This window comes from Salvelinus fontinalis, chromosome 31 (assembly GCF_029448725.1).
Source record: "Salvelinus fontinalis isolate EN_2023a chromosome 31, ASM2944872v1, whole genome shotgun sequence".
NCBI lineage: Eukaryota > Metazoa > Chordata > Actinopteri > Salmoniformes > Salmonidae > Salvelinus > Salvelinus fontinalis.
This window is the reverse complement of record NC_074695.1, coordinates 41,130,237-41,152,750: the sequence shown is the minus strand read 5'-3', so window position 1 is coordinate 41,152,750 and position 22,514 is coordinate 41,130,237. Positions and strand designations below refer to the sequence as shown.

At 40.8% G+C, this 22,514-nt stretch overlaps 1 protein-coding gene across 1 annotated transcript; it reads left to right on the top strand.

Annotated features, from left to right (window-relative positions):
- Window positions 1-176: 176 nt before the first annotated feature.
- On the top strand, window positions 177-21,518 carry LOC129830256 (5'-nucleotidase domain-containing protein 2-like). Its single transcript, XM_055892681.1, has 14 exons — window positions 177-686; window positions 1,205-1,389; window positions 1,503-1,577; window positions 1,712-1,767; window positions 1,901-1,994; window positions 2,507-2,635; window positions 10,201-10,261; window positions 10,978-11,080; window positions 13,593-13,694; window positions 13,845-13,926; window positions 19,263-19,349; window positions 19,549-19,689; window positions 19,981-20,045; window positions 20,198-21,518. The coding sequence occupies exons 1-14, from the start codon at window positions 332-334 to the stop codon at window positions 20,457-20,459; spliced, it is 1,797 nt and encodes a 598-aa protein (XP_055748656.1). The 5' UTR covers window positions 177-331; the 3' UTR covers window positions 20,460-21,518.
- Window positions 21,519-22,514: the final 996 nt, after the last annotated feature.

Sequence of the window (22,514 nt, the reverse complement as noted above, 5' to 3'; positions counted from 1 at the left end):
GCTGGAGGCTTAGATCAGTCACGTAGCAGGCGTAGGTCGAACTGTGCATGGAAACACATTTAGGGAAGAATGCATTCTTTCCCACCATAGGCTGAACGTGAAGTCAGTTATCGTCTCACTGCGCGTGATTCGATGAGGACGTTGATACCACAGAGGAAGAGGCGAAGCGAGAGAGCTGACACCGCCCCAAAATCTGTCCTGCAATGGGAGTGTCTAATATGCACTGGATCTTACTTGTGCATCAGACTCAGTGGATATTGTAGGCTATCCACGACATATTTGTTTGATTGAGATAACGTTCTAAAGATACTCTGATAAATGCCAAGTACTAATGTCCTGTCAAAAAATAAGAACGTTTAGTCATGCGTTATGGCAGACAAGTAAGTCAACGTCGCTTTGCAAAGTTTATGTGGCTTCTTGTGGCAGCGTGGCACCTACAGGTCCGACCACCCAAATAGGAAAATGCTGCGAAAATGAACAAAGTTGTGGAGCAGATTTAGGTATCGAGCCTGCACCGTCCACAGCCATCCCAACTTCTCCATCACCCGCAAATCACAGACACGTAGCGGGCAACAAACAGAAGGTGTCGCCTACCTTGTCTGAAAGGGCATTCACTACAGGACTCAAGATTGATTCCAAGACTTACCTTTGGTCAAGGTATAATGAAATGAAACGGCTTGTGCACGGTAAGATGGTTTTATGTAAATGTTAAAGTTTTCCTAAAATATGTTAGTTTTTTTGCCAACTGAAACTGTGTAATCACTAACCCATTTACCTTTTTGTCAATACAGTTTTACCATCCATACCAGATAGATTGTTGGTTGTCAGTTGACAAATGTTAGACTCCTGCCATATCATCTTATTATTGCTACACTCTGGAAACTTTTCAACCTCTCATTTGTCATTTTAGTAACAATATTCCCCCCTTGATTAGAATAAGGTTGACCAATAAACCTAGTCTTTTATATTAACACCCCCCCCCCCCCCCTTCCAATTATTTTGTCTGTAATAAACTCTGAAGGATGTGCTAACTGTGAGTGAAATGTTCATAACCTAATAAAATACATATTTGGTCGTTTTTACCTAACTGCCCAAAATTGTCCAGACTTCAGTTTACCCACACAATGCATTGAAGACTATTCATGAAGACTGATCATGGTAGATGTGGTATTTTGTTTAAGGTCTCCCCCCTTTTTTTCTACAGATCTGATTCCTCCAGGTGTATGTAACTTACTGAACCCCTCCACCATCTATGCCAACAATGAGGTTAACTTGGACGAAGTGGACATCTATGGCTTTGATTATGACTACACACTCGCTCTGTACTCCAACACTCTTGATACAATGATCTACAATACAGCTCGAGACTTCCTTGTCAAACACTACAAGGTTTGTTTGATGGAAATGCGATGCTGTTTGCCTCATATTCTCATACAAATGTTCATGATGCACGTTTGTTTGATTTGAATTTGTTAAATTATTACTTTTAACTCCCCTAACAGTATCCAGAGGGCATTAGCAAGTATGACTATATTCCCAACTTCGCTGCACGTGGTCTCCACTATGACATTCAGAAGGTAAGTGCTTTTTTTGCTGTATAAAAGCTTATAGTATAAACATTCAACAGGAAAAGTTTGAAATTAGCTGGAATAGTTTTTTTTTTTACTAGAGTGAAATGGTAGTTGAACTAATAAAATTGTTTTCCATGCAGGGACTGTTGATGAAAATAGATGCCTTCCATTACATCCAGCTGGGGACTGTATACAGGTAAGTTACTTGCTAGGTGACTATATGGAAAACAAAAGTTTTTTTCTAATAACAACACTCTTTGTTACTGCTATGTCATGGATTAAATTCTGTAGTCAAGAGACCATAGTGAAAGAGATGTTAATTCCCACAGGGGTCTGAAGCCTGTTCCAGATGACGAGGTTTTGGAGCTCTACGGTGGAACTCACCATGTCCCTCTTCAGGAAGTCAGTGGCTTCTATGGAAAGGTCACTACTTCACCACATTCTTCGACAACACTTGCCTGTATCTTCCTGAACAGATGAGCTAGATGAAAGACAAGGATCGGAGATTGTGCATAAACATATTTGACCTATAGGCCTAAATGTTGAAAAAGCATGCAAAAGCGATGAGCTTTAAAGTAAAATAGTTCACAATTGCAATTCATTCTAGTTGCAATGGCAGTAACTATAAGACACGTTTTACCATGTCCGTGACCTGCTCTACACCACATTCTTTCTTTTAATCACAAACAATCCTATGGAGACTTTAGGCCAGCTACTGGAGAAATAGACATGGTCTGACTCGTTAAATGCTCTGTTCTTTCAGTGCCTTAGGAGAAGTTGAGTTTATTTGCCCACTTGATTAAATACCCTGCAAACCAAATGGTCTGTGTTCTCATACTATACTACGGGAATAAAGATCTATTAACTGACTGGTGTGCATGAATATGTATAACTTGGTTTGTCTTCTATCCCGTTGGGCTAACGTTATCTTACAGGGTCCAATGATGAAGCAGTTCATGGATGTTTTCTCTATCCCAGAGATGACTCTCCTGGCAGCTGCCAATGACTACTTCAACTCCAATGACATTGAATATGACCCTGGTCATCTCTACAAAGATGTTTCGGTGAGTGCATTCAGCAACAAAACATTCCCACATTCTGATGCACTTAACGATAATACTTTATTTTAATTCAGACATCAAAGTGGGACCAGTTTTTTAAAATGTGGGCAAATAGCTGGTTCTGAAAATACAAGGCTTTTAACTAAAAAGTCTAACTTAGTTCATTGCTGCACCCTGACTCCTGAGTTGTTGCATTGAAGTCAATGTCTGTGAATTTTTCTTTTTGTCTACCATTGTGCATGGCAGTTGAGAATGTGGGTTAACTTTGTTTTTCATGCGGTGTCAGTCAGTCAGTGTGCCAAAAGCTATTTTATTCCTCCTCTCCCTCCCTCCCCTTCAAGTGGAGCCACTTACAATTGCTTTGTGTGTCTAAATGGAAAAGGTTGGGCATAGCTAAAGAAAGACAAATCTATGTCGGTGAGGTAACTTTTGGTGCCTGCCAAGTTACCAGTGTGTTGGGCTCTGTTCAAATGCTGTCAATACATAGTGAAAGGTTCCCCATCTGTGTCCTGAGAACCCAAAAGTCGCATACCATTTTATCTTCTCATTGACTTTAAATAGCAGCTGAACTCGATATTTGTAATGAACATTGATTTTAATGTAAAAAATTACAAACACTGTAAATATCATCAATTTGGTCATAGTCAGTATTTTCCAAAACAGAGATTTGCGAGATTTAGGGAAGCTGTTACATTCCTAGATTCATTGGATAGTTGAGGGTTGTATTTTGATTTCGATCATGCCATCTAACACGGGATGGTAAAACCTAGGGACAATTGTCATGCATGGAGAAAAAACTACGCTGATTGCTCTCTATCCAACTGTGTGGCAGAACCAACAGGCAGTGAGACAGACCTGCCCACATGACGCAGTGCCTCAGACTTGTTTACATATCGTCGCTTTAACTAAAAAGTCTAACTTAGTTCATTGCTGCACCCTGACTCCTGAGTTGTTGCATTGAAGTCAATGTCTGTGAATTTTTCTTTTTGTCTACCATTGTGCATGGCAGTTGAGAATGTGGGTTAACTTTGTTTTTCATGCGGTGTCAGTCAGTCAGTGTGCCAAAAGCTATTTTATTCCTCCTCTCCCTCCCTCCCCTTCAAGTGGAGCCACTTGAAGGGGAGGGAGGGACATTTTAGCCTTTTAATGTAGCTATTTATTCAAAGCAGTAACCTCTTAATGTATGCTGACTCTAGGAAGAAAATGTATTCAAAATAGGTTCTAAAGTTTCATGTATTTTTGTTAATGGGAAAATATGTCCGTTTAAGAATTTCCTGAAAAGATTATGTTTTGGACATGAGGTTTTCGTCAGACAGCGACGATAAGACAATACTTGTCCCATAAGCCCTTTATTGAGTGGCCTCTTGCTGATGTGTTTGATAGTGATCACTCGAGTCTTTCACAGTTTTGGGCAAAATGAGAATTGAGACAATGCGCACTTGCCACTTGTCAACAATCCAAAATTCCACAGCCATTTGTGAGCATCATGGGGCCATAGTTGCGAACATTAGAAAAAGTTGAAGTTTAAACTTTTTGTCAGTCTCAAAATGCGCATCAGCCAATTAAAATCGTAGACGTAATTGCTTAGCTTTCTGTGTAGAGTGCTTAGCTCCACGTAATTGTCGCAGGTTGTGGCAAGGGCTCGAATTTTCCACGAGTTGTTTTCCCTGTTGAAATGTAGAATTATTTATTGTGTTTGTGTGTTGAAATGCAGCAAAAACCTTGTAAATTATGAATACAATTAATTAGGAGCTTCTTGTTGAAGTCCCTCTTGCAGGCTGACGCACAGGCTATTGGCACTGCTAACTAAATCTATTTGTTTATTATGGATCTCCATGCAGCAGCTACTCTTCCTGGGGTCCGGCAAAATTAAGGCACTTATACAATTATAAAAACATTACAATACATTCATAACAGATTTCACAACACACTGTGTGCCCTCAGGCCCCTACTCCACTACCACATATCTACAACACAAAATCCGTGTGTGTGTGTTATCGTATGTATGTATGTATGCATGTGTCTGTGCCTGTGTTTGGGTTGCTTCGCAGTTCCATGAAGTGTATTTCTACTGTTTGCATCGGTTACCTGATGTGGAATTGTGTTCCATGTAGTAATTTGCACCTCCCATAGTCTGATGTGGACAGTGAAGAGACCTCTGGTGGCATGTCTTGTGGGGTATGCATGGGTGTCTGAGCTGTGTGCTAAGCGTTTAAACAGACAGCACGGTGCTTTCAACATGTCAACACCGCTCACCAATACAAGTAGTGATGAAGTCAATCTCTCCTCCACTTTGAGCCAGGAGAGTTTGACATGCATATTATTAATATTAGCTCTCTATGTACATCCAAGGGCCAGCCGTGCAGCCCTGTTGAGAGCCAAGTGCAATTTTCCTAAGTCCCTCTTTGTGGCACCTGACCACACAACTGAACAGTAGTCCAGGTGCGACAACTAGAGCCTGTAGGACCTGCCTTGTTGATAGTGCTGTTAAGAAGGTAGAGCAGTCCTTTATTATGGACAGACTTCTCCCCATCTTAGCTACAATTGTATAAATATGTTTTTACCACGATAGTTTACAATCCAGGGTTACTCCAAGCAGTTTATTCACCTCAACTTGCTCAATTTCCACATTATTTATTACAATAATTAGTTGAAGTTTAGTGAATGATTTGTCCCAAATAAAATGCTTTTAAATTTTGAAATATTTAGGACTAACTTATTCTTTGCCACCCATTCTGAAACTAACTGCAGTTCTTCAAGTGTAGCAGTCATTTCAGTCGCTGTAGTAGCTGACGTGTATTGTGTTAAGTCATCCGCATACATAGACACATTGGCTTTACTCAAAGCCATGTCGTTAGTAAAGATTGAAAAAAGTAAGGGGCCTAGACAGCTTCCCTGGGGAATTCCTGATTCTACCTGGATTATGTTGGAGAGGCTTCCATTAAAAAACACCCTCTGTGTTCTGTTAGACAGGTAACTCCTTATCCACAATATAGTATGTAAAGCCATAACACACAGGTTTTTCCTGCAGCAGACTGATCGATAATGTCAGAAGCTGAACTGAAGTCTAACAAAACAGCTCCCAAAAATCTTTGTATCATCAATCTCTGCATCAGCCTATCAAATATCTTAGACTTTATATCCACCAACCAATGGCATTTCTTAAAATAGGTCAACGTGGCCACCAGAGGGCTATTTTAAAACTCCAAATTCAAGGTTTACTTTTGTTCCGCTTGGTCCTTCTCAAGTGTTGAGTGCCAATATTGCATGATGCCTCGTTGACTTGACAAAATTAAAAAAGGCACATTTTCGTATATATGAGAAAATCCCATGCTCATCTGTTTCACTGTGGGTTTAGAGTCAAAGCGGTTGACTAAAACCAGTGCACATTTAACCGTGGGTTCGAGCCCCCTCGCATAAAGCATTTTTGTTAAAGAAAATACTGTTCACTGCTGGTACTCGATGCTTGATTCAAATAACACGTGACAAAGTGGATGATTATAAAAATGCATATAAAAACATTGTACATGTAAACTGTAGCCTACACGTCTATGCAATTTGGTGGCCAAGTTGACCTATTTTAAGAAATGCCATTGGTTGATAGATATAAAGTCTAAGATATTTGATAGGCTGATGCAGAATTTATTACAAGAAAATATTCACTGCCACCTGCTAAAGTTAGCATAGGGCAAAATATGCCAGGTTATGTAATGGGAACAGCATTTAATCACAAGCAACTACGTCAATAATTTTAATTGACTGATGCCCATTTTGAGACTGAGAGAAAGTTTAAACCTAAACTTTTCTAATGTTCGCAAGTATGGCCCCCTCGTGTCCCACCACAACCTGTTTTGTAACATGATTTACTATTAAACACTGCCAGACAGCCTCTCACTCCGGTAATAGATAGTGAGAAAGTTCAAAACAAAACGGCACCGACGCTCTTTGCCACTCGTCAGTGACTTGATAAGCTGATTTAGCTAACGTGGCCTGCTGCTCAATGTGCCTGCTAGCTACTAGCTAGCTTCATTGACAAACACAGATGGACCTTAGCTAGCTAGTGGTTTTGGCCGCTGATAACGGTTTGATGGCACCGGAGAGGATGGCTGTCGTTTCATGGGCTCTTAACAAACCGTGCTATTTTGTTCATTTTTTTTCTTCATTTTTTGTAACTTATTTTGTACATAAAGTTGCTGCTACTGTTTTTTATGACCGAAAAGAGGTTCCGGAAATCAGAACAGTGATTGAACTGGATGAAGAATTTCTCCTTGAGTCGGACGAGAGGGATTTACTCCAGACACCCGAACAGGCCCTCATTCCTGTCATTCGCAGGAAAAAGAGATGGAAAAGATATCGCGGAAAGAGATCAGGATGCCTTGGAGGACCTGCCCGACGAGTGGCTTATCTGCCCCAGCCATCCGTACTACTGGCCAACATACAATCGCTGGTAAATAAATTGGACAAACTAAAAGGACGTATATCTTACCAGAGGGACATTAAAAACTGTAATCTTATGTTTCACTGAGTTGTGGCTGAACGACAACATGAATAACATACAGCTGGCGGGTTATACACTGTATCGGCAGGATAGAAAAGCAGCCTCTGGTAAGACTAGGGGTGCCGGTCTATATATATTTGTAAACAACAGCTGGTACATGATATCTAAGGAAGTCTCAAGGTTTTGCTCGCCTGAGGTAGAGCCTCTCATGATAAGCTGTAGACAACTCTAGGTAAATAGTGTGTTCATCTGTATTTTTTTGTAGCGGTCCACATACCACCACAGACCGATGCTGCCACTAAAACCGCACTCAATGAGCTGTATACCGCCATAAGCAAAAACGCTCATCCAGAGGTGGCGCTCCTGGTGGCCGGGGACTTAAATGTAGGGAAACTTAAATCCGTTTTATCTAATTTCTATCAGCATGTTAAATGTGCAACCAGAGAGAGAGAAACTCTAGACAACCTTTACTCCACACACAGAGACGCGTACAAAGCTCTCCCTCGCCTCCCATTTGGCAAATCTGACCATAATTCTATCCTCCTGATTCCTACTTTCAAGCAAAAATTAAAGTAGGAAGCACCAGTGACTCGGTCAATAAAAAAGTGGTCAGATGAAGCAGATACTAAACTACAGGACTGTTTTGCAAACACAGACTGGAATATGTTCAGGGATTCTTCCGATGGCATTGATGAGTACACCACATCAGTCACTGACTTCATAAATAAGTGCATCGATGACGTTGTCCCCACAGTGACTGTACGTACAAACCCAACCAGAAGCCATGGATTACAGGCAACATCCGCACTGAGCTAAACTAAAGGGTAGAGCTGCCCCTTTCAAGGAGCGGGACTTTAACCCGGAAGCTTATAAGAAATCCCGCTATGCCCTCCGACGAACCATCAAACAGGCAAAGCGTCGGATGTGGCAGGGCTTGCAAACTATTACAGACTACAAAGGGAAGCACAGCCGAAAGCTGCCCAGTGACACAAGCCTACCAGATGAGCTAAATTACTTCTATGCTCGCTTTGAGGCAAGTAACATTGAAACATGCATGAGAGCACCAACTGTTCCGGACGAATGTGTGATCATGCTCTCCGCAGCCGATGTAAGACCTTTAAACAGGTCAACATTCACAAGGCCTCAGGGCCAGACAGATTAACAGGAAATGTACTCTGCTGTCTTTACTGACATTTTCAACCTCTCCCTGTCTTAGTCTATGAACCAACATGTTTCAAGCAGACCACCATAGACCCTGTGCCCAATAACACTAAGGTAACCTGCCTAAATGACTACCGACCCGTAGCACTCACGTCTGTAGCCATGAAGTGCTTTGAAAGGCCGGTCATGGCTCACATCAACACCATTATCCCAGAAACCCTAGACCCACTCCAATTTGCATACCACCCCAACAGATCCACAGATGATGCAATCTCTATTGCACTCCACACTGCCCTTTCACACCTGGAACACCTATGTGAGAATGCTATTCTTTGACTACAGCTCAGCATTCAACACCATAGTGCCCTCAAAGCTCCTCACAAAGCTAAGGACCCTGGGACTAAATACCTCCCTCTGCAACTGGATCCTGGACTTCCTGACGGGCCGCCCCCAAGTGGTAAGGGTAGATAACAACACATCCGCCATGCTGATACTTTACACGGGGGGCCCTCAGGGGTGTGTACCTAGTCCCCTCCTGTATTCCCTGTTCAATCATGACTGCATGGCCAGGCCCGACTTCAACACCATCATTAAGTTTGCAGATGACACAACAGTGGTAGGTCTGATCAACAACAAGACAGCATATAGGGAAGAGGTCAGAGACCTGGTCGTGTGGTGCCAGGACAACAACCTCTCCCTCAACCTGATCAAGACAAAGGAGATTGTGGACTACCGGAAAAGGAGGACCAAGTGCGACCCCATTCTCATCTACGAGGCTGTTGTGTAGCATGTTCAGAGCTTCAAGTTCCTTGGTGTCCACATCTAAAACAAACATGGTACAAGCACGCCAAGACAGTCGTGAAGAGGGCACGACAAAACCTATTCCTCCTCAGGAGACTGAAAAGATTTGGCATGGGTCCTCAGATCCTCAAAAGGTTTTACAGCTGCACCATTGAGAGCATCCTGACTGGTTGTATCACTGCATAGTATGGCAACTGCTTGGCCTCCGACCGCAAGGCACTACAGAGGGTGGTGCGTACGGCCCAGTACATCACTGGGGCCAAGCTTCCTGCCATCCAGGACCTCTATACCAGGCGGTGTCAGAGGAAGGCCCTAAAATTGTCAGACTTGTCAGCCACCCTAGTCATAGACTGTTCTCTCAGCTACCGCACAGAAAGTGGTACCGGAGAGCTAAGTCTAGGTCCAGGAGGCTTCTAAACAGCTTCTACCCCCAAGCCAGAAGTCTACTGAACATGTAATCAATGGCTCCCCAGACTACTTGCATTGCCCCCCCCCCCCCCCCCCCCCCCCCCCCCCCCACACCTTTACACTGCTGCTACTCTTATTATTTATGCATAAATAACTTTACCCACATATGTATATATTAGAGTTATAACCTCAATTACCTCGAAGCCGGTGCCCCCGCACATTGACTCTGTAGCGGTACCCCCTGTATATAGCCTCGCTATTGTTATTTTACTACTACTTTTTAATTATTTGTTACTTTTTTTCTTAGGTATTTTTCTTAACTGTATTGTTGATTAAGGGCTTGTAAGCATTTCACATGTGACAAATCAAATTTGATTTGATGAACAGCATGTAGCTTGTGCATTATTTTGTTAAGTTGCTGATTCAGGATGTCTATGATTGGTTCTGAACAGACTGTACTTCCCAGTTACAGAAGTGAGTGGCAAGATTCCAGGAACGCTAGATCTTCACAGCACACTTTGCAAACATTCAATGGATCTCTCCCAAGAGAGGAAAAACGTGGCTGGTTAAATGCCCTTTTTAGATGGGAGTAAGCCCACAAGTGTTCAGTCAAATGTCTTTTAGACCTTGAGCAAGACAACTGTATACAAACATTCTCAGTGAAAGTTGAGCTTATCCACACTCTTTTTATTTTCCTCAGGATGCCATTGGAATGGTGCATATCAAAGGCTACATGTACAAGTGGATAATGCAAGACTTGGGTGAGATGTAAAACATTTTTTTTTCATCTTTGGTTTTAGACATTAAATCTCATATGTTTGTATTGGATGCTCCCCATCTCACCCATGCCCAGTTTGCAGGTTCTTTTAAACAGAACCTTGTTAGAATCCCCTAAATAAAAAGCAGTGTTGTCTTGATCCACTGTTCATTCTCTGTATTTGAAAACATAAACAGGAGAGCAATTTAACTGCCCTGCAGATAATAGTTTTGGGGTTATGATAAGATAAGAAGTACAATTTTTTTTCAAGTATTTTAAATCTGATTCTTCCAAAACAATTGCTAAGGGTAAGTCAAGATAATTGATCAAATGTTGCAAACATACTTTAAAGTGCAAAAATATGAACATACTTTTTAAGTGTATAAAAAAAATGACAGTAAACTTGACAATTTATAATGTTAATAAGTTTTGTTTAATGATGTTTACAGAGTTCAGGTTTGTCAAAAATTGAGAGGAGAGGGCATTTCAAGATAGTATCATATGTCTCTTTATACTCTGCTGTACCACAGTCTCACAATTACTTTAAATGCCTTTGTATTTTGCTTAAATGGTACATGACTGTTTCCCAATGGACAAAGCTATCAGTTTCTTCCAAGGGACAACGCGTTCTGACGGAAGTGGAATATTTACATACTTGAGAAATACTCAAGGGAAGGGGATATTCCTGTCTGAATTGACCCTTTCATCTCCCTCCCACAGAGAAATATATTCTCAGAGGAGATGAGACATATGCAGTTCTGCACCATCTGGCCAGCCATGGCAAGAAGCTCTTCCTTATAACCAACAGCCCATATAGCTTTGTGTAAGTGTCACCATCAACCAAATCAAACTGACAGTTAAATAAAATCAGAGATATACAGTACCAGTCAAAAGTTTGGACACAGCCACTCATTCAAGGGTTTTTCTTTATTTTTACTATTTTCTACGTTGTACAAAAATAGTGAAGACATTACAACTAGGAAGTAACACACATGAAATCATGTAGTAACCAAAAGCTGTTAAGCAAAAATATGTTATATTTCAGATTCTTCAAAGTAGCCACCCTTTGCATTGATGACAGCTTTGCTCTTGGCATTCTCTCAACCAGCTTCACCTGGACTGCTTTTCCAACAGTCTTGAAGGAGTTCCCACATATCCTGAGCACTTGTTGGCTGCTTTTCCTTCACTCTGCGGTTCAACTCATCCCAAACCATCTCAATTGGGTTGTGGTTAGGTGATTGTGGAGGACAGGTCATCTGATGCGACACGCATCACTCCTTCTTGGTCAAATAGCCCTTACACAGCCTGGAGTTGTGTTGGGTCATTGTCCTGTTGAAAAACAAAGCACAAACTAGATGGGATGGCGTTCTAAATTCTAAATAAATGGTGTTCTAAATAAATCAGTGACCATATCACCAGCAAAGCACCATTACCACCTCCTCCATGCTTCACGGTGGGAACCACACATGCAGAGATCATCCGTTCACCTACTCTGCGTCTCACAAAGACAGTGGTTGGAACCAAAAATCTCAAATTTGGACTCATCAGACCAAAGGACAAATTTCCACCGGTCTAATGTCCATTGCTCATTTTTCTTGGCCAAAGCAAGTCTCTTCTTATTATTGGTGTTCTTTAGCAGTGGTTTCTTTGCAGCAATTAGACTATGAAGGCCTGATTCACGAAGTGTCTGTTACCTGAACTCTGAAGCATTTATTTGGGCTGCAATTTCTGAGGCTGGTAACTCTAATGAACTTATCCACTTAGCTCTGGATCTTCCTTTCCTGGGGCGGTCCTCATGAGCCAGTTTCATCATAGCGCTTGGTGCCTATCTTCTGTATACCACCCCTACCTTGTGACAATACATCTGATTGTCTCAAAAGCATTAAGAAGGAAAGAAATTCCACAAATTAACTTTTAAGGCACACCTGTTAATTGAAATGCATTCCAGGTGACTACCTCATGAAGCTAGTTGAGAGAATGCCAAGAGTGTGCAAAGCTGTAAAGGCAAAGGGTGGCTACTTTAAAATATATTTAGATTTGTTTAACACTTTTTTTGGTTACAACATGATTCCATATGTGTTATTTTATAGTTTTGATGTCTTCACTATTATTCTACAATGTAGAAAATAGTAAAAATAAAGAAAAACCCTTGAATGAGTAGGTGTGTCCAAACTTTTGACTGGTGCTGTACATGCAGGCAAAGGCGGCGGCGTGTGCTTTCGAGTTGTTTGGGGAAGCTCATGTTCACCATAAAAATGCACCTTTATAATAAAGCATTCCATGCATCATCGCATTTGCAGACTTATGTAAGAGAGCCTACTATTAATGTGATGAGTAGATTGGATAGTCATAATTTAGGCTAATGATATAACTCGATCACTGTTCGCAGAAAATACTGTTTAATGCATGGCTGAGCGCGTTGTAGAGTAGGTCTATGCTATAGTAGATTATTCTTTCTTTGCACGGGAAGAATTTGGCCTTTTTTATAAACACATTTCATGCAATTCTACTAAACTTTATATGACTGGAGGCATTAGCAGAATGTTTTAATACATCAACTTACTGGGTAGCCTACTCTGCTGACAACCAGATCAATAAAAACAACATTCCCTGATCCTTATAATAAGCCTATGAGCGGGGAGACACAAATACTATGATGTCCATCTATTCTGGAGGTGGAAATTATTGTCCAAAAAACAAACTCATGTGGCACTGATCCAACAACGATAGAGTGAATATGCGCACTCACCGGGGATATGGCCTGTGCTCTCTTCAGGTGCCAATAAAATAGGCTATACTGGTCGCTCAATTAAGTTGAGAATTTTGATAACTAAAAGACAGATGAGGATTTTTATTGTCTTCTCTTTATAGCCATTTGCTCTCCAAACAGTTTTCTCACGATTTGTATTTTGAAATATTGCGATATGCAGGCTCTCTACCTCTCACTGACAGTTGTAACAATCATCTATTTGGTATTTGCCCCACACGCTGCCCAAATTCCGAGCCCTTCCGACTTTAGGCAATGCGATTTAAACAATCCACAGCTTATTTTTATTCTTTTAAAGAAGCTAATGTTCCTCTGTGGCCAAATCATGCTTTCTGGTGTAGTAGCCTATTTTGAATGATTGAATTTATTTCTGCATACACAGGAGTAGGTTAATTAGGTTATATAATTTTGGCAATTTTAATTCAATTGACTTTCGGGGGAAGCTTTGCTTTTTATTTGTAAAAAATGTTTACCTTATGAACGTGCCATCTGTGGGCACTTTCAGCTCTCAACAGTAACTGTATATTTCGTGGTTGTTCACTAACCAGCTGTTTTCCTGATTATTTAGAGACAAAGGGATGAAATACATGGTAGGAAAGGACTGGAGGGACTTTTTTGACGTTGTCATTGTTCAAGCTGACAAACCACACTTCTTCAACAACTGTGGCAAGTAAGTCTGATACTCTGTATATCTTTATACTCTCAACCAAGAAGTGTCTAAATTCTATAACCTTGGTCTTTACACAAATTTACAGAAAATGAGAGCACTCTACATACTGTTCAGGTCATTGTGTGACCCGATCATATTTTCTACTTGCAGACCTTTTAGACGTTTGGATGGCAACGGGGACCTTCAGTGGGACAAGATCAAGAGCTTGGATAAGGGCCAGATCTACAAACAGGTAGGAGCGGAGACATTACCCAGAAATATTACTTTATACAGTGTATTCAGACCCCTTGAACTTTTCCACATTTTGTTACGTTACAGCCTTATTCTAAAATGAATTAAATCCGTTTTTTTCTCAGTCAATCTACACACAATACCCCATAATGACAAAGCAAAAATTATATTTGAGCAAATATATGAAGAAAACCCCCCTGAAATATCAGGTATGATGCTACAAGCTTGGCACATCTGTATTTGGGAAGTTTCTCCCATTCTCTGCAGATCCTCTCAAGCCCTGTTAGGTTGGATGGGGAGCGTCGCTGCACAGCTGTTTTCACATCTCTCCAGAGATTTTTGATCAAGTCCGGGCTCTGGCTGGGCCACTCAAAGACATTCAGAGATTTGACCCGAAGCCACTCCTGCGTTGTCTTGGCTGTGTCCTTAGGGTCGTTGTCCTGTTGGAAGGTGAACCTTGGCCCCAGTCTGAGGTCCTGAGCGCTCTGGAGCAGGTTTTCATCAAGGATCTCTCTGTACTTTGCTCCGTTCATCTTTCCCTCGATCCTGACTAGTCTCTTGGTCTCTGCCGCTGAAAAACCTCCCCACAGCATGATGCTGCCACCAACATGCTTCACCATAGGGATGGTGCCAGGTTTCCTCCAGATGTGACTCTCTGTCAGAGTGACCATCGGTGTCTTGGTCACCTCCCAGATCAAGGCCCTTCTCCCCCGATTGCTCAGTTTGGCCGGGCGCCCAGCTCTAGGAAGAGTCTTGGTGGTTCCAAACGTCTTCCATTTATGATTGGAGGCAACTGTGTTCTTGGGGACCTTCAATGCTGCAGAAATTTTTTGGTACCCTTCCCCAGATCTGTGCCTCAACACAATCCTGTTTCGGAGCTTGACGGACAATTCCTTCGACCCCATGGCTTGGTTTTTGCTCTGACATACACTGTCAACTGTGGGACCTTATATAGAGGTGGGACCTTTCCAAATCGTGTCCAATCAATTGAACTTACCACAGGTGGACTCCAATCAAGTTGTAGAAACATCTCAAGGATGATCAATGGAAACAGGATGCACCCGAGTTCAATTTCGAGTCTCATAGCAAAGAGTCTGAATAATTACTGCATGTAAATAAGGTATGTTTTTTTTTTTTTATACATTTGCAAAATTTTATAAAAACCTTTTTTTCACTTTGTCGTTGGGTATTGTGTGTAGATTGAGGAAAAAAACTATTTCATTTTAGAATAAGCCTGTCATGTAACAAAATGTGGAAAAAGTAATGGGGTCTGAATAGTTTCAAATGCGCTGTGTATATATACCCAAAATGATACGTGAGAGTGTGGGTCAAATTTACAAGCTGGCAAAGAACTTATGAACTTGTCCATTTGAATTGCAGAGTGACTAACTCAGTTGCAGGACTTACCAGCATTGACTACTTGCGTTCCAGATAGTGGTCATTTGTGAGATTCACAATGTCAATGTTGCATTTGATCCTTTTACCGTGGGAAATGAATGACACATGATTGGAATGGCATTACATTTTAGTAATTTAGCTGACGCCCTTATCCATCGCTACTTAGTAGTGAGTACTTTACGTACTTTTGCGCACTGGTCCCCCATGGGAATCGAACCCACAACCTTGATGTTGCAAGACTATTGGACTAAAGTTCCACACATCACAAGTTACTATTTAATCAACCTGAATCAGATGGCCCTAGTCTGAGTAATGCTGGTCTTACAAAGATGGCCTTTGAAGTCTACGCAAAGATGTTAGTCTTGTCCTTGAAGTTAGTTCCCTGTTGTAGCTGAAAATGGATCAGGTTTAGTGAAAAGTGGATTATATTTTGATGCTGTGACATGTATTGCCTCTAGGGTTGCAAATGGAGGGTGTATTAATGGACAATAACAAAGTTTACCAGAATTTGGGTGACTCAAGTTTTTATTTGTATTTTATCAGATTACATTTTGTGTGGCCTTTTTGGGTACTTCAGATTATCTCTGGCCTTCTGTGTGGTCTTATCACATGTAAATATCAAATAAGATGATTTTAAACTAAAACATTTGAATGACCAAACTGTAAAGCATTATCCTAAATATAAACCATTAACTTAGTGAATACCATTGGTGTTTTAATATGAGGGTGTCGGCATGAAATATCCTCAATTTTTTACACACATTTATTTTACAATGTCAATATGTCTTTGTTGTAAATGTTTTTGCACCAAACTGGTGGCAGTTGGGGAAAAAGTAAATGGTTGTAGAGTTCATTGAAAATAATGCCATTGATGATTTAGATGTCTCCCCCCCCCCCCATGAATTAAGCTATTTCGGCTTGACCAATAGGGTCTATCCACTAGAAACACATGGGCACAGATTTAAAAAATGTATACTATATATGAAGTTATTCAAGTATAAATTACTGAAGTTACCATAAATTGACATAGATTACCTGTTAATTCTGTTAACTTTGGTAAATTACCAGTAGCTTTGCAACCCTAATTGCCACAGTAGGACATGGTAGCCATGCAGTACTTTTCCTCTCACCCTAAGAGCACTGCCAACATCATTGGCAGATTGACCCATAGTCAAGGCCAATAGTTGTCTGCTGCTAAGGCCTCAGCAGAATTTGGTGGAAGACCACATCTTTATATTAATTGTCATTAGTCATGTTATAGTTCTGCCAATCCACAGTATTGTTTTTACTTCAAGCATTAAAACTTAAAGGCCCAGTGCAGTCAAAATGTGTGTTTCATATACACTGAGTGTACAAAACATTTAAGGACACCTTCCTAATATTGAGTTCCACCCGCCCACCCTTTTGCCCTTAGAACAGCCTCAATTTGTCGGGGCATGGACTCCACAAGGTGTTGAAAGCGTTCCACAGGGATGCTGGCCCATGTTGACTGCAATGCTTCCCACAGTTGTCAAGTTGGCTGGATGTCCTTTGGGTGGTGGACCATTCTTGATACACACAAAGCTGTTATTTATGAATAACACAGCACAAACCAGTGCACCTGGCACCAACTACCATACCCCATTCAAAGGCACTCAAATCTTTTGTCATGCCCATTCACCCGCTGAATGGCACCTATACATGATCCATGTCTCAATTGTCTCAAGGATTAACAATCCTTTAACCTGTCTCCTCCCCTTCATCTACACCAGGGGTGTCAAACATACGGCCCGCGGGCCGGAACCGGCCCCCAAGGAGGTTCGATCAGGCCCGCAGGATAATTTGAAAGTGGAAAAAATGCATAAAAGACATGGAATTAATATTTTTAATTCGCTGCAATTCATGGATTATCCGCTAAGGGGCGCACTCTTTCCATCAGAGTAGAAGACAAGCCGCATCACTGAGACAGACTGAAAACAGCAGACGGTATCAATGCGCCATCTGCTGCTTGTTACGACGTTGTTAATACCTTGGTCTCTACCTCTCCGCTACACCCTCATTAGCCAAAATGTCGTTATCCAAACGGAGAAAAGTAGATAAGGAGTGTAGAATTTTCAAAGAAAAATGGACCACGTCCTATTTATTTACAGAGATGCACGGAAAACCTTCGAGCTTGGTGTGTTTGCAACAAGTTTCGGTATTGAAGGAATATAATATTCGACGCCACTACGAGACTCATCACAGCGAAAAATATGACGGCTTGCAAGGACAACTGAGAAGAGATAAGATTAACGAATTGCTGGCGGGTCTGAGGAAACAGCAGTCAACTTTCATCCAGAGCCGAGAAGTCAGTGAAGCAGCGGTAAAAGCCAGCTACCAGTGTGATGCAGATTTGAAGGGCAAATTTGCCTCTGTAGGTCTGGACAGATTTTATCAGTATCTACTACCAGGGTACCCCAAATTAACAGCCCTGGCTGCTAAAATTTTGTGCATGTTTGGGACAACCTACCTTTGTGAACAAATTTTCTCAGTGATGAATATCAATAAAACAAAAAATGCGTTCAAGGCTCACAAACAAGCACTTAAATGACATTCTGAAAGTGACAGCTAGTCAGGACATGACACCTGGTGTTGATGCACTTGTACAGGCCAAAAGATGCCAAGTTTCAGGAACAAATACAAGTCCAGACTAGACTAACAACTTTAAAATGCTGCCTTAGATACTGTTTGCATTGAAAGAATACAGCTCTGTGAAGATTAATCCTTACTGTGGTGATTTAAAAAATGTGCACTTTAATGTTAGTCAGCAGCTTCAAAACAAAAGTTGTGTGATGGAATTCTACTGTTCATACAACTCCATAAATTTTCAGTATGTATTGTATGTGTATGTATGTTTCATGTATGAAGTTTACAGATTTACAGGACAGGCGAACACTTTCTTCATTACACATTTAAAATCACTCTCCTTAGTTTGTAAGGTGTACGCAGGGATTACATTTAGATTTTATATGCGTATGTGTAAGTGGTTTAAAAATTCCTTTCTTTAAAAGTCTCATTTAATCTTAAAGTGCATTACTATATTTTTCAGTACCAATTAAAGTTTTGTGCCTTTGTACAATCAGTGGGATCAGTTGCAATGCATATTTGTGAATGATAAAAGTAAATTGCACATTTGTCTAAGGAAATATGAGGTGTTTCATGAAATGTTTTGTAAAAGGATAGTTCATTAAATTTCAATATTTTCCTAATGTTCTTGTGCTTCTTTACACCAAAACAAAGGAAAGACATGATATTTTGGTTATTTATAGCAGAGTATGGTATAATTTTAATGGTCCGGCCCACTTGACATCTCCCTAGGCCGTATGTGGCCCACGATGCGAAATGAGTTTGACACCCCTGATCTACACTGATAGAAGGTGATTTAACAAGTGACATCAATAAGGGATCATAGCTTTCAGCTGGATTCACCTGGTCTGTCATCGATAGAGAAGGTGTCCTTAATGTTTTTTTGCACTCAGTGTATATGTCCACACTATGAGATTGGAATAATATTATGATAATGCCCTTTTAGTGTAAGAGCTGTCTGAAAGACCACCTGAAATTCTTGCCTGTTTTTGGTGGGATGGAGTTTTTGCCTGCCTGGTAGGCCAGGCGATTAAATTAGTTCAAAGACCAATTAGGTGTTCCAAACCTTTCTGCCAATACGTAATTTTTGTTTTGTTTTCCCCTCCCCACTCAGGACTGTCTCGGAGTGGTCAATCTAAATTCTTGCTTGAGAAATTGTTCTTTGCTAAAAAGCTACTTTTGTTTATTTTTTTGCCATTTTTTTTATTTTTTAACAATCACAGAAAGGTACTTAATTGTTACCCAGAAATGATTTGATATTGAGATCAAAACGGCTGCATTGGACCTTTAATCATCATTCCTAGTGACATTCATTATGCTGTCTCCTTGTTGTAGGGCAACCTGTTTGACTTTCTCAGGCTCACAGGATGGAGGGGATCCAAGGTTCTCTACTTTGGAGATCATCTGTACAGTGACTTGGCAGTGAGTCATACTATATTATGTCAGATTTTTTGGTTACTGATACAGGCAGTGTAAATGTGATTTCAGAACACAAGAAATGCACACATTCATTTATTTTGTTTTAAGGACTGTGCCTTGCATTGCGGTGCTTACATGTAATAACTTGTGGCATGCTGTGGCTAATCGTTGTACTGGGCTGACTACTCATGCTCTCCCGCAGGACCTGATGCTGCGTCACGGCTGGCGGACGGGGGCCATAGTACCAGAGCTGGAGGTGGAGACCAGGGTGGTGAATACGGAGCAGTATGCACAAAGCCTAACCTGGCTGCAGGCACTCACCGGTCTGCTGGAACGCATGCAGGTACACTATAGGGCTATTGGGCATTTTACCACATAGAACTCAGCAAACTGTGAGAACAAAGCAATAGGTTAAGTTACACGTCTTGTATTTACCATGACGGGTCCCTTGCCTTTATGGGATGAATTCCCAATCAATTGTACCCACACAAAAAACATGACTACCACAAGCTAATATTACGATTTTGCTACCCATCAGCCATGCACTTGAGAATGGAGACACTTGACACCATGTTTTTCTTGAATGTTGAGATGAAAGTATTCAAGTAAAACATTTTTTATTGAACCTGTGCAGATGCATCGAGATCCAAAGTCAAAGGAAGTTCTACAGGATTGGTTGAAGGAAAGAGAAGAGCTTCGGTGAGTCTAGTTATAGTAGATAAATTATACTTAATTTATCAAAACCGTCAGACAGCTAGTCAGACCTTAAGGATTCAGTGTAGTTTTGACTTGGCAAGCTTCGTCCAGACCTATGAACTTCCTTCGGCCCTTTCTTTCATTTTCCCCCTCAGAGCTGTGACCAAGAACCTGTTCAACCCTCACTTTGGCAGCATTTTCCGCACCTGCCACAACCCCACCTTCTTCTCCCGTCGCCTGTGTCGCTTCTCTGACCTCTACATGGCGTCCATCAGCTGTCTGCTCAACTACGACCTCTCCTACACCTTCTACCCTCGTCGCACCCCCCTGCAGCACGAGGCGCCCCTGTGGATGGACCAGCTTTGCACTGGCTGCATGAAGACTCCCTTTCTGGAGGAGATGGCTCACATCCGCTGAGGGCCGCTCCGAGGTTTCACAAACCTCAAACTTGATATAAAGAGGCAGGAACTGAAGCAATGCCGGGAGTAAGGAGAATTGGGGCAGGGTGCACAGATCATGAGTGCCACCTCCTGGGTTGTTGTATGCCAGTAGGGAAAGTGAAAAGGGTCACACAACTGAATGCATTCAACTGAAATGTGTCTTCCGTATTTAACCCAACCCCTCTGAACCAGCATACAGTAATAGTAAAATATCTGAATATCTGGCTATTCAAGTTACCCAATATCACTTGGTTGGCAAGAACATTTGATGGGTTAAGCCTTTAGTTACTTTTTAGGTTAGTTAAGTTGAGGTTGCAACTTGTAATTAAAAACCAAAACAATTTGAACAATAACTGTTTGTGTGGATATCTGTTACTTGATTACTCTTTTTAATTTTTTAAATTTTAACCATGTAGCCTCTTCACTGTAACAGACTGATCTTATGACCTTATCAGTTTGAGTTATGAGTAATGGATCTTCAGTTTATTGGGTATAGTCTTGGCTGTTACTGTATTTGAGTATGACCATTCACATTGCAGTATGGTTCAGGGCAAGCTAAGTTGTTGCAGTCACTAGAAATCTATTTTGGGTCATTCTTGAATCAGTGGCATTTTTGCAACCATGAGTTAACACTTTAAAATGGCAAATAGTTACACCTCATGCATGTTTTTGTTTGTCAATAATACAATATAGGCTAATGCAAGTCCTTTATACTGAAAAACTTTAAGTCTCAAATGAATATCACATATTTTGTTGCTTAATTATCCATTTGTGTCACTTCAAAGTAAAGACTACCAAATATGACTGCTGAAAGAGAACAATAAAAATAGGGTATCTCCCTCTCATAAATGAGAGTTAAGTGATATGAAATAAAAGTGTAATTTAGCTGACAAATGTGGTAATGGTTTAAATATTTGCTCCACCCTTTTTGCATGTTTTGCATGTTATTTTGATAATACGTGTCACATATCACTTTGCAAACATTGTAAAAAAGAAAATATATAATAATCATTGAGTTAATAAAGCTGCATACAAACATGGTCTATTTTTTGCTTTCTTGAGTAAGACAGCTCCAAAATGCAGGTGTTTCAGCATAGTGCTTTCTGTGGTGGTGGGGCAGCCAGTTGAAAATACGCAGCGTAGGGGTTGGTAATGTTCTCGAGTTGCGCCGTAATTGGGTAATGTTTTCTAGTTGCGCCGTGATTGGCTCAGTGTTCTGCCATATCTAAATGGTGGAGCTTGAAAATTCAAGCCCCTTAGGTGCTGCCATAGTTGCATTAGAAGTGCCCATCCAAGAAGCCTCAAGGGCTCCCAAGTGGCGCAGCGGTCTAAGGCACTGCATCACTACAGACCCTGGTTCGATTCCAGGCTGTATCACAAGTCGGCCTTCATTGTAAATATTTTAAATCTTACCTAACTTGCATAGTTAATTAAAAGGGGTCATTGGCCACAGTTAAAATTACATCAAATCACGTTATATCAACAGTAACTTTGATTGGACTGATCATGTCAACATCATACTTTGAAAATCTTAGCTAGCAGTCATTGTGAATCATGTCAACAATGTAATGGCAAATGCTTTTTAATCCTTGTCATATGAAGAGAAATAATAGAATGCATTGGTATTGGTAAGTAATACTAAGGGAATGTTCTGTAGTAAGCTGTTCGTAGCCCATGTGCCTCACCCTAATAATTTTACCTGCTGTTCTGACTTAGTACCACCTAGGTTGCACATTTCAGGGAATATTCAGAGGTGGAAACTTTCCGTGGGACTTAACGGGAATATATGCAAATTATTATTAATACCATTTAAATGTAGATGTTTTTTGCATTGGCTATATTTACCATATATGGAGACAGAAAAGTAAACCTTTTACCTTATCAGTAGAAATAATTGCAAGTGATTAAATCCTAACAATAGAAATAAAATAAAAACAATTTAGGTATGAATTGAACTTTAATTAAAATGAGTTGACTCTTCACGTGGGATGATTTCACTGTACAACAAAAGGGAATATTGAATGATCCCCAA

What these genes read in the sequence shown, in the direction of transcription:
- LOC129830256 (XM_055892681.1), top strand. Translation starts at nt 332, where the DNA reads ATGTCCTGTCAAAAAATAAGAACGTTTAGTCATGCGTTATGGCAGACA. An exon ending in TCCACTATGACATTCAGAAG is followed by an intron (nt 1,578 to 1,711) that starts GTAAGTGCTTTT and finishes TTTTCCATGCAG; the next exon opens with GGACTGTTGATGAAAATAGA. An exon ending in AGGGCCAGATCTACAAACAG is followed by an intron (nt 13,927 to 19,262) that starts GTAGGAGCGGAG and finishes TCCTTGTTGTAG; the next exon opens with GGCAACCTGTTTGACTTTCT.